The sequence below is a fragment of the Pinus tabuliformis genome, chromosome 2_2 (genome assembly GCF_031772625.1).
Source record: "Pinus tabuliformis cultivar Carrire ecotype Pingquan chromosome 2_2, CPIR1, whole genome shotgun sequence".
Taxonomy (NCBI): Eukaryota; Viridiplantae; Streptophyta; class Pinopsida; order Pinales; family Pinaceae; genus Pinus; species Pinus tabuliformis.
This window is the reverse complement of record NC_142300.1, coordinates 33574060-33587314: the sequence shown is the minus strand read 5'-3', so window position 1 is coordinate 33587314 and position 13255 is coordinate 33574060. Positions and strand designations below refer to the sequence as shown.

Below are 13255 nucleotides of genomic sequence, written 5' to 3'. Positions count from 1 at the left end.
CCTTTGTTGTTGGCCTTATTGCTTGGTTTATGCAAAACCCACATGAAAGTCATTGGAAAGAAACTAAAAGAATACTTCGTTATGTTCGAGGTATAGTTCAGTTTGGGATTCATTACAATGCAGAAGCATCTCCTCTATTGGTTGGTTTCACTGATTCTGATTGGGCTGGTGACCCTGATGATTGGAAGTCTACTGTAGGTTATGTCTTCACTCTTGGTTCTGGACCTATTACATGGGCTTGCAAGAAACAAAGTGTCATTTCTCTTTCTTCAGTAGAAGCAGAGTATCATGGCGCCGTAGAAGCTAGTAAGGAAGCCATGTGGCTTCGTCAGATCCTATTAGAGTTTGGCTTTCAGCAGCAACATCCAACTACACTTTGGTGTGATAATCAAAGTGCCATTCAACTATGCAAAGATCCAATCCAACATCAATGTATCAAACAAATTTAGATACACATGCACTTCATCAGAAAGCTCATTCATGACCATATTCTTGAAGTGCAATACTGTTCAACCGATGATCAAGTTGCAGACATCTTTACAAAGGCTCTCACAGAGGCGAAGTTTACTAAACTTCGATTTATGGTTGGAGTTCAGGAAGTTGTCACCAAGGGGGGATAGGCTCTAATGCCTCCTTCCTTCTCCTGTTGTGTCATATTTGTACGTCCTTCAATCCTATCCCAAGTTGTTCTTAAGGGGGGATGTTAGGATATTCCAACACATAGGAAATACTTAAGTATAACTTGGTCTAGTGTAGATTTAGGTAAAGTGTGTTTCTTTACTATGTACATTTGTAACTTACAATCCGACGATCACGATATGTTCTAGACATGAAGTGATCCGACAGTTCATTCTCTCCTCGGTATTACCGACACTTGATCCGTGGCTTAACACCTGATTGGTCCATGATCTCTATTTAAAGAGCATGGAGGGTCATTTGTAGGCTGACCGTTCATGAGAGAAGATTATGTAAATTTTCATTCCTTTATTAATAAATTGCTTGAAGTGGTCGTGTTGGCTCAAACCATGGACTGTTTCCCTCTTTCAGGGTTTTAACCACGTCAAGGATACTGGTGTATTGATCTGTGATCTGTTTGTGAGCGGTGTCCTTTGGTGTTCTATCTGAGGAACTTACCCTGTAAATTCCTACAAAAGGAATATCAGTTCAAAGACAGAGGATTGATAAAGATGAAGTTTGAATAAGTATACGCAGGTTCTGTGAAGCAAAGTCACGTACATACACAGTTTTTGCGAAGAAAAGTCGCGTATATTCAGGTTTTGTGAAGCAAAGTCGCATATACGCAAGTTTTTTGAAGCAAAGTCACATATACGTAGGTTTTATGAAGTAAAGTCATGTACAGTTTCCACACAATCATATTCTAAATACCAAGGGTATTTACCATGGTATTGACCCATAGTAATGAGCGTGACAACGGATATTTGATCATGTCTAGGAATACCATCGGCATTACCTAGGATTTGACCTATGGTATTGGATAAGGCCTAAGTTATATAATGATATGGAGATCAAAGTGTTTAGAGTGTGAAAGTTACGGGTTATTAGTGAATAGTTTGATCTGAAATAAGTATTCACCGGGAATATGATGATGGATCAGATCCAATAAATCTGAAATGAATATACATTGAATAATTTTCCTATGGGTTGGTTTGATCTGTGATGATCAAACCAAATAGTTCAAATTAACTAGAAAAAATACTATGAAATAAGTCATTTCTTTTAGATGTTAGACTACCCCATTTTGTTTTATAAATATTATATCATTTTAGATAATAAAAAAGAGTAAAAAATACTTATGTAAACTATATTATGTGTTACGATAACCCAAGTTTTACAAATATGTATTTTTCAAATTGGTATTTTCTATTTTAAATTTTAATAATCATTTACCGTTGTGATTAAAGGTGAAAACAATATGAAAATTTACAAACAAAAAAAAATTAGTTAATAATCATTATGTTTCAAAATTTGATAATTGATACACGTGTTCAATGAACCTTGAAATATCATGACATACTAAACAATATCCTTAATTTGACTACATATTGGAAAATATCTCCAAAAATCACATTATTTAACCCCTTACCATCACAAGCCCAATACACCTTCCCACTTTCATTAACACTTTCATTAACATTTTTTATACCCATTATATTTTTTCATTAACTTTGAGCTCCATTTTGTATACTTGTCAATGTAAAAACCCTTTACCCCCAATTATATGCTCAATATATTAGGTCTTTTCTTCCTCAATATATATCCCCTAATATGAATGCACATGTTATGGTATTGCTCCCCAAGTGAAGCCCGCATGTACACACGTTGAGACCATAACAACTACCTTTTTGATAAGTCAATATAACAAAAAGGGCCCCTACCAAACTTTTTAAATCAAATGTTTAGTTTGCTTAATTGGCTATTATTGTGAGCCTAATATTTATTCTTTGATTATTTAAGGGTCTACCAAAATTTCTAATTGTGCCACCAACCTAACATGGGAGAAATGTTGTAATTTCTTGTTATGTTATCTAAAAAAATTGACTGGATCAAATTACGTTAAAAAATGATAAATAAAGTTAAATTACTTAAAATAATATATATATGACTCGGTTAAAGCTCTAAGGTTTAGTTCAGTTGGTTAAGTTCTTGTCGTTAAAACACCTCTACTATTAAGAGGTCATGAGTTTAATTCTCTCCACACTCTCAAGGTTAGGCTCTGTGAATGAGCTAGCGGGAAATGATCCCTTTAAGTGGATATGCCTAGTACAATATTCCATGGACGTAGTGGTTACCAAATGGTCCCTATAGGTGGATTTTCCTGGGAAAATATTCCATGGACATAGCAATCATCGATCTCGAGACCCATGAACCACATAGAAAAAAATATATTTTTTATGCATTGAAAGGAAATTTTATGTGAAGAACTTATAATTGATTGTATAGCTTCTGTACATGGTCTAGGATGGTCAATTCACCACATCATAAAGGAATGAGTGTTTAGTTTCAATAAAAATTTATTATAACTTTATTTATGCTTGTTTGGTCATTGAATCTAAGTTTATTTACATGAGCACAAGTATACCAAGTAAAAGTGGAAGAAAAGAAAGAAAGCATACAAGATAAGTCTCACTAAATTACCCTTGATTATTTTTGTGTGCATCCTTAGACAAGAAAAACCCCAAATTTTGTGCATGCTATGAGGTGGAAACTCAAAAATTTTCTTTCTTGGCTATATGTGCACTCATATTTGAAAACCCAAAATTCTTTTAGCAACCCCAAATTTCTTTTGGACTTGGATAAATTCATTATTCATGTCTTTAATCCAAACTCCTGGTTGTCATACATATAACAAATATATTTCCTCATGGATCAACCCATCAATAGACAAAATCAGGTATCAAACTTTTCAATAATCCATATATCTAGCATATAATGGATATATTTCCTTGGGAATCATTTTGAAAATAGACATAACATGGATATCTCACAATTTGAAATTCAAAAAAACTTTAAAATGTCATTTTTCAAAAACGCCATATTTTGGATGTGGAACGATGACCTTTGCATGCGGAACCTTAATGATACATGTGACTTATCCTACTTCATGTGGTATCTATCTTGGATTGACGTGTATAAGCTAACTCAACATCCATATCCAGTTTTTCTTCAAACACCTCTTGGTCCACATTAGCTTCCACCTCATGACCTTCTATATTTTACGTGGCTTAATCATATCTTGCCATTTGCTATTTTAATTTTTTTACCTATTACTAAACATTCATATCTAGGATTTCCTCTTTCCAAATTTGTTGACACCTATCAGCTCACTCATCTTTCATCCTACATAGTACTTAACCTAGATTGCCATGTGTTATTCAAATCTAGATTTTTCATGTATGGTGAATTCTGGTTTTTCAGATTTCCAAATATCCAATTATATTGTTTTTTGGATTCCTAGATCTAGCAAGCTTTTGGATTTCTAGATCTAGTGACTTTTCAAATTTCTAGATATTCGGACATTCTTACTTGCTAGCTCCTCATGCAAGCTCAACTTATAGTCATTATGCCACCTCATCAATTTTATGACATTGACATTTACCTATGTGTAATGTTGAATCCCATGTGGCTATCCTACATGGAGTTTGGATCTAGGATTTTTGTCTATGGTCATTTTTGGATTATTCTTAATTTCTGGATTATCTAGACCCATCTTTTCAAATGTCTAGATCTTACTTTTTCATATATCTAGTTACTTGATGACATCATCTCACAAAATAAACATATTTATATTCTAAGTGGCATGTACATGACATCTGCCTCATTAATGGACATGTTATTTGACCGCCATGTTGTATCCTATGTGTCACCAAAAATCTAGGATTTTTGTTTACAGTCATTTTTGGATTTTTCTAGACTTTCCAATATCCAACTCTTTAGATATTTAGATCCATATTTTTCAAATATCCAACTATTTGCTTGAACCACTCATATGTAGGACGTGGAATTCTATGATTATGACACCTGGAGTGACAGGATATGACAAGAACTAGTTAACACAATGTAATGGTGGCATGGTGATTAAAATGTTGAGGCTTCACCTTGTTGACTAGTATCGTACCACATTCATTAGTAAAGTGGTCCTTTAAATAGTGAAAGAATAGAGTCAATATATTGTAGATATTGGTTGGGGAGGATGTGGGTAGAAGGGAATTATAAGCGTTGGCGGCATAATAAGGGCATTTGGTAAAAGTAAGGGTATCTATTAAAAATAGGAGTTATTTTTATTTAAAGATGTATTCAGATGGGGTTCGGAAAAAGGATTTTGTAGGGAATTTATCAATATCTATTGAGATTACGAGTATTTTTTAGTATCTCACAAATTCAAGCACTAAGACACGGATTGACTAAGTGGAGATCTCATGTAATATGCAAATTGGTTGTTCAAGCTTTCATAGCTTCCTCGACATCACACACAACTCACATAGAAAGGGAAAAGTTATATAAACATGTTTGAATGTTTACCTACATTGCATGTAATATAAAACAATAACCTCACATATCAATGATCAAGAATCATCTAAAAAGAAAATCAATAATTGTTGATCATTCAGTTTAATAAGCCATATCCCAAGTTTCTATGGGTTAAATTTAGCATGATATGGCTCGCTGGAAAGCTAAAAAGATATAGAAAATACAGGGAACAGTTTCCTCTACTAAAATAACAATATTTTCCTACTATTTTGTTTAATAATAGAGTTGTCTATTTTATAATCAATCCATTGATAAATTTTTATATTGTTATTTTTCATTTGTAATCATATTGGTATGTTAATTTCATTTTGAAATTGATACAAGTGCCAGAAGGTCTCTAAAATCAGTTTGAAGATATTGCAGACAAGTGCCACAATATAAGATGGATACTAATATGATAGTTTTAGGAGAGATATTTTGGTTAAACTTAGATGCATGACATCTAATTAGCAAATTGAAGCAACTCTCATATCACCCTGCTTCCTGTACACAAAATTGCATATACAATATTTATGCATAAATAAAAAATGGTTGAGCATGATGAAATGAAAAGAAGGTTAAAAGAATTGTAAAATGTGTGGAAATTAAAATATAACTAAACTCATTGGGGCTACGGAGGCTTGCTTGTAGCAGGGTTGTGCTTATATGACTTCCTTTGTCATATAATGGATGTGTGTATGGTATCTAGATGTTTTGCATACAATGGATGCATTTCCTTTGCCATTGTCATGTCAACAGACATAATCTAGATATCTCACAATCTGAAACTCAAAATAAAACTTTAATTTGTCATTTTTTAAAAATGGATTTTGGACGTGGAACTATGACCTTTGGCTTCCACCTCATGACCTCCTAACTTTTGCGTGCCTCAATCATATACTATCATATAGTATTCAAAAAAATTTACTTGCCACTCAACATCCTAATAGAGGGATTTCCTCTTGCCAACTTTACAATACTTATCAATTCATTCCTCCTTCATCATGCATGACATCTAACCTAGATTGTCCTATGTGTTATCCATATTCATTTTTTTTCTTATGGTGACTTCTAAATTTTTCTAGATTTCCATATATCTAGCCTTTTGGATTTCCGGATCTAACAACGTTTTAAATTTCTAGATCTAAATTCTTTGTGGATTTCTCAATTCAGTGCCTTTTCAAATTTTCAAATATTTAGATTCTCTTGCTTGCCACTTCATGATGCCATCTCAACTTATACCTCTTATGCTACCTCAACACTTGTATGATAGCTACTCTTACGTCTATATAATTTGGAATCCCATGTGGCTATTATACATGTCATCCAAATTTGGGATTTTAGTTATGGTAATTTTTGGAATTTTTGGACATCTGAATTTGGCTTTTCAAATATTCAGATCTGATCCTTTTAGATATATGGACACTTGATGATGTCATGTCGCCACATAAGTGTATTTATATCCTATGCAAGATCTATGTGATATCTACATGATATCTATCCCATCAGTTGATGTGTGCCTTGACCAATGTATTCTATCCTATGTGGCATCTAGATTCAAGAATTTTTTAATGGTCATTTTTGTGTTTTATCCTATGTGTCATCTAGATTCAAAAATTTTGTTTATGGTCATTTTTGGATTTTTCTAGATTCCCAGATATATGGCTTTTTAGATTTCTAGATCCAACCATTTCAAATATTTGGATGTTTTACTAAACTACTCATATGTAGGACACATGACATTCTATGATTATGGCACCTAAACTAAAAATGTAGAACGAGAACTAGTTATGACAATGTAATGGTGGCATGGAAGATAAGATGCTTAGTCCCTGAAGCTTTGTAAGATTACAAATCCCTAATATTGCCATCAATCAAGAACAACCAACTAATTTCAGTGTTGATTGTTGGCCACGATTCTCCTACCCCACCAGATCATTGCAATCTTCAAATTGCAACTGTGTAGGGATGGGTCAAACTCCTTTAGAAAACGTTATCTTCCATATCTTTGTTTGGTTCAATTCTAAGTATTCCATTTGATACATTTCCTTGACTCTCTTGGGTCTGTCAAATCTATGAATATCTCTCTTTCTCCTTCAATTGAAGCTCACATAAGAAACACAAAATTACTCTTATCTCTTTAAGATTATTCATGTTCACTACTTGTATTGGTAAGTAGCGAATTCCAGATTTCTGAATTATCTTAGTCAACAATTGAATCAATTGTGCCAAGAAATTGGGCAAACACCCCAATCAGTCACAACCTTCCAAGGATATCAATCAAAGAAGAAGGAAGCAGTGGACAAAATGGCTGGGAAATACAATAAGATAAGACACAATAAAACAACTAGAGTACGTAAAGGTGGTGCTCCAAAAATTTTGATTCAAATGAACATAGGTGGTTGAGCTAAATTAAATCTTGGTTGTTAAGGTACTTGATAACCATAAACCATCTCAAACACATCACTATATGAGGGAAAACACCTTTATGATATATAATAAACACGGTAATCCAAAACTAAAGTGATTGGTTAATAGGTTTTTCTTTTAACATATTTTGGGCAAATCCCTTCCTTAAAAGATGTTTTCTACATAAAATATGTTTTTGACATAAGGATCTTAATTTTCTATTCACATATGATAATTTCAAAATTACAATTTTAACTAAATTTTAAAAACAATTAAAACTAAGCATATGTTTTTTTCTTCTTCTCGGATGTTTTCTTTCTCTTCTGGTATTAGGCTACATGGAAGAGCAATGTAGCATATGTAACACTCTTTTATTTTCATTAATGAAAGATTGTTGTTTTTTCTCTTGAAAAAAAAAGTCCTAATAAAAATTATGTATAAAATATGCATTTTCTTATACAATAATACAAATTGAAAATTATAATTGGATATATTTAAATGAAATGTAATCAAAGGAGATGGCTTTTTTACCAAGAAAAGAATGGAAAATCCAACACTTTTTTGATGAAATCTGAGGAACTTCTTTTGAAATTCAAGTTACAATCTTCGAGCTTCAAAATTTTGATTTCCCAAAAAAATTTTAAAGGTGTTGAATCTATTTCCACCATAAAAGAAACTATTCAAACACTCCTATAGAAAAAAAAATTGAAAAAAAAAAAACTAGATTCCAAAAAAATTCAGTATCTCTGCTGAATCTTTACCTCATTAGATAACACCTTTAAATAATATATCTAATATATAAACTATTTGATTTTTGTCAATTATTTTAATAACAAACTGGCTTTTTTTTCAATTAATATAGTCTTCATTCTCGCAATGGATGAATCGTAATTAATTATTAATAATATAATTTTGATAACCTATAAACAAAGGATATATATCCTGCTGAACCGAAGGTAATCAAAATTTAATCATCGGCTGCGGAAGTTTTCAGGCTCTTTGTCAATTACTATAGTCTTCATTCTCGCGATGGATGAATAGTAATTAATTATTGATAATGTAATTTTGATAACCAATAAACAAAAGCAAAGGATATATCGTCCTGAAACCAAAGTAAAGGTTTTTTTTTTAATATAGGTTAGATTTTATGAATGAAAAAAAAAACAATTTCATTTTTGAGTCTGTTTAAAGCTCTAAAATGTTTCAATGAAAATAATTAACAAAAATATCTCTAAAACCCATATTAAAAATAGTTATGCGAAAATTAAAAAAAAAAAATTTAATGTAAAAAACTCAATTAATATGGCAAAACAGGTAAAAAAAAGTTGGGTTATTTGTACATTAATTAACCAGTGCTGTAATATAAGTACAGCCAGAAAGCGCATTGACCAGGGAAAATGGCGAAACCCTCAGCGCGCAAAATCTGCAATGCTATATAATCACTGCAGTGGTCCAACAATAATAATATTGTTGGCATGTCAACATAAATTGGAGTAACATGAAAAAAGGGAATTACTGCGTTTCCTTTGGTTTCCACGTATCGAACTCCAATACCCAAAATTTCCATCAGTTATAATGAAACCGTATCTATCAATCAGTATAGATCCATCATCTATGATACAGTATCTATTAGTCAGTATAGATCTATTTTAATCATAGATCTAGCTTAGTAAGTGTTCAAAGATCAAAATCTTTTAACGCGTTATTTGAGCCTTATGGATTATGTTCTTGAGTGTAAATATAATCCACATGAGCAACTAGTGTGCGTCTCATCAAGCACTCTTCATCTTCATCTACATTGTTGCAGGTTTCTTCAGGATCATTCATGTGTGGATCTTGATCTGCATGTTGCTCAGTCTGCAGACCACCTGTGGGAAACTGCAAAATCTTAAAATGGTGAGAAGAGGCTTGAGGCAGAGAATGAAAAATAATCATCAATAAAAGGAAATTTCAAAAGTAGCCCTCTTTACACTTACACTCGGATCTGTTGAATTTTCTGTCAAGATGCCAGCCGCCTGCAACTTATGATTCTTATCTGCAAACAGAGGAGCAAATTTGCTTTAGATTTAGATCCCATAACAATGTTTTTTAATAGATCAACAGTGCTGAATAACTGAAATTTCTTATAATCTTGACAATAATAATTAAAAAAAAAGGATGTTTGCAAACAACAAAATATATGCAATTACGCTGGCACAAATGAGCGAGTGGGAAAACCTGCAGCGAGGGATCGAATCGCGCTAGCAGTACTGAGAAATAGAATGACAAAGACAAGTAAAACGAGTATCCTGTGCTGTCTGTTTGTATCAGCCATTTCCATTGGGCTCTTCACAGAAGGATCTGGGAAAATATGGGCGCTCCAATGCGATTTCCACAAGCAGCCGAGATTTCAAAATGAGAACAATCTTTGAGTCGCAGTCGCAGGAACCGAGAAGGGAACATTAAACTAGTATATCCGACTGCAGATCCAGCTGTGGTTCTCGACACAATACTCGGCATGGCAATTATATAGCAGAGCCCGCTCCCCGGGGCCTCTTGTATCTCCACTATTCAAACAACAGTTGACACTTTGAACGTCGGTTTAAATGGCATCCCAATGTGTCCAGAAGTATTTAATGTGCGAGTTCTCGTAACTGGGGCCAACATTTTTGTACCTTTTCCACTCGCTAAAATAACGGGAGTTCCAAGCAGAAATTTTGGTAGTATATACTCATTCACGAAATACTAGGATGTAGAGTTCACGAGGGAAGAAAGTCTTCTTCCACGAAGCTGGATAGTTTAATTTGTTCGAAGGTGGTTTCTATTTTCAATCTCTTTGAATCTAAGAATCGGTGTAAAGTAAACTCCGGATAGGTAAAAATACTCATTTTTTTCATAAATATATTGCCTCACTCCTTTGTTAGGGTTTGGCTTTAGCCGGTTGTCCAGTCCCCTAGTGCGAAACCCCCAGCAGGTTTTTAGTGCATGGTTTCCACAGCTTTGTGATTAATAGTGAAAAGAAATCAGTCTCTCTCGATAGAATTGCCGTTGTTGATGCAAACTAAATCAGTGTCTCTTGATAGAATCGCAGTTGCTTATGCAAATTCTTCTTCTCACCTAGATCAAGCCAAGGCTTTGTTTAGCTCAGTGTTGAAATCCATATCTATTTTTCCTATAGTGCAAGAAGCTCATGCCTTTAATGTTCTTTGGGAGGAGGGAGGAAACCTTTAGCTATGATTTTTTTTTTTTTTTTTTTTTCAAATTAGGTTTGGTTTGCAAATTTACTATGGGTTTTGGTTGTGATTGATTGATCTTCACAAGTGGATCTCTGATTGGTGGAAACTTTTATTGATTGATGATCTATATCCTCTTTCCTTTGATAATATTGAGGATAAGAAGATTATTTGTGATTCTGGGCTATGGTTCTTGGGTAGTGTTTGTCTCTTTGTGCAACCATAGTCTCCTACTTTTGATCTGGTTACAACCTCAATCTTCACGACTTTGGTTTGGCTAAGACTCCCTAACCTTCCCTTGCATCTTTGAAATCTCTCATTGTTAACTTATATTAGAAATGAAATAGGGAAAATGTATTGTCGCAACCCAAAAACCAAAGATTTTTTTAAGACCACCTATTATCGAATATGCATGGAGATGGATTTTAATAAGGGTTTTCATGTCGAAATAAATCTTAAGATTTTTTTAAGACCACCTATTATTGAATATGCGTGGAGATGGATTTTAATAAGGGTTTTCATGTCGAAATAAATCTTATGGCTCCAGACTATGTATGAGTTCAAAAGCTCGATTATGAAAATGTCTCATTTCAATGCCAAGGGTGTTATGAAACAAGACATGTAATCAAAATTTCCCCAAGTGTTTGGAGAATAGTAGAGATCGAAAATATTATCGGAGGCCCAAATGGTGGTAAGGAGCTCGGAACAAACATTATACGATATACAAGGAAGAAGAGATCCAAGATAAGGAAGAAGCAAAATACAACCAAGAAGAAGCTCTTGTCAATGAGGATTCACCAGAAAACAAAAATCACTTAGGAAGAAGTGCATGCCAAAGAGGATCATTTAGACTCAACGACAGAGGATCAACAAACCCTTGTGAAAGTTGGAACCCCTTCTAAATCCTCAAGAAATAAGGCTTGAAAAGCAACTTCTTGGGTTGATCAAACATATGAGGAAGGACTTACTAAAAGAGACAAAGACATCAAAGATCACTCATAGAAGGGTGACCCCCCAGATTTCATTGAAAATACGGGTTGGATCAAATTTGGGAAAATGCCAAAAATATCTAGTGAAAACAAGAACTCACTCAAAATCAAATCACCAAGTAGTGAGAAATGGAATGTAAATGTATATGAATTTTAGGAATATTTTGGAAAATATTTAGCTAGAAAAGGAATAATTTTTTTGTATTATGGCATCCCCACTTGAGAGTTTGGATTGAGCCATTATGCTCATTCTCAAACCCACAAGAAATATTCACAATATTGAAGAAATGTAACAGTTCTAGGAGAGATCCCACATCTCTTTTTTTTATATAAATCTCCATATATGTTTCTTTAATATATATATGTATATATATATGTATGTATATTTTCCAAAATTATCAATTAACTTATATGGCATAGTGTATATATCTATATATATATATATATGTGTGTGTGTGTGTGTGTGTATGTATGTATGTATGTATATTTTCCAAAATTATCAATTAACTTATATGGCATAGTATAATGAGTCCAAGTGCTTTAATAAATTCTTGGTCAACTTCAGTGTTCTAAAAAACATTTGGGACATAAGGAGGATCGACTAGACAACATGACGAAGCATTGGGGAAGTATTGATTACTGCACACAAGGTCTAACAAGCAAGGTACACAATGACCAACATAATCCAAAGGGGAGGACATGTTTAATTACAATGAAGGCTTGAGACTTGCATATTTTAGCAATTCGTGGTTTATGAAATCAAATGGATGCACTTATAGGTATAATTGCTAGATACTAAAGAAGGAACGAGGCAACTATATCCATCTTAGCATGGAATGATCCAAGATGTGCTCCGAGGATTATATAGATTCATGTTTGTAACAGGTGGTGGATCATCAACACACCTGGATTTCTGTCAAGACAAAAGGTATTCTAGGGCCTCTTTTCCTAACTTCGTTTAGCGAATTTAGTATAGGAAAAGTCAGAATCTCTCCTTGGATAGATTTCACCTAGGTTGGTATCATGATTATTATTTTTCGGCTCTCCATATATTGTGTAACTAGTCTACAGACAAAGAGAAAGTCTAATATGGGAATCCTTGAGGATCTCCTTTTGGAGAAAGTTGTTGTTGAACTCAGACTACACCAAACTCCAACGCATATCCTTTCTTGTTAAGTTTGAGCTACAATCACACAGAACTTATTGTTTGGGTGATATGTCACGGGATCAACATGAAAAAATCCATCTTGTTGGTCTCTATATTGTTATAGTTTGGAAAGGGAAGGAACAAATCCCTTCAGCTTCTCCCAAAGAGGAAATCCTATGGTAATTGTTGTTCTAACTTTGAGTTTACAGTGTATATGTTATCGCACTTCTGCCTTTGAGAGTGAGATGATATGTGTGTCCTCGTGGATAAATAAAAAGTTTCAAACCTATACTGATGCTTAGGTGAGCCGTGGTGAAATCAAGTCGGCTTGGGCCATTGATTGGGAATCAACAACAATTGGCCAATACGAAATTAAAGGCATTTATTGGTCAAGTATATTGTTGGGGACTGAACAAAGCAAGCTAGGAATTTTTGCTCCCAATTTCATTTACAAGATTAGAAGTGGAGGT

General features: G+C 33.6%; 1 protein-coding gene across 1 annotated transcript; it reads right to left on the bottom strand.

Annotated features, from left to right (window-relative positions):
• Window positions 1-8752: 8752 nt before the first annotated feature.
• On the bottom strand, window positions 8753-10027 carry LOC149191377 (uncharacterized). The gene is made up of 3 exons (XM_089406226.1): window positions 9655-10027; window positions 9414-9472; window positions 8753-9315 (listed from the first exon to the last, which is right to left on the bottom strand). The coding sequence occupies exons 1-3, from the start codon at window positions 9755-9757 to the stop codon at window positions 9151-9153; spliced, it is 327 nt and encodes a 108-aa protein (XP_089262352.1). The 5' UTR covers window positions 9758-10027; the 3' UTR covers window positions 8753-9150.
• Window positions 10028-13255: the final 3228 nt, after the last annotated feature.

Bases quoted from the DNA above. Each gene is read 5' to 3' on its own strand.
- LOC149191377 (XM_089406226.1), bottom strand. From the start codon at position 9,757: ATGGAAATGGCTGATACAAACAGACAGCACAGGATACTCGTTTTACTT. The intron at 9,473-9,654 runs GTTTTCCCACTC...CTCTGTTTGCAG, and splicing joins GATTCGATCCCTCGCTGCAG to ATAAGAATCATAAGTTGCAG. The intron at 9,316-9,413 runs GTAAGTGTAAAG...AAGATTTTGCAG, and splicing joins AAAATTCAACAGATCCGAGT to TTTCCCACAGGTGGTCTGCA.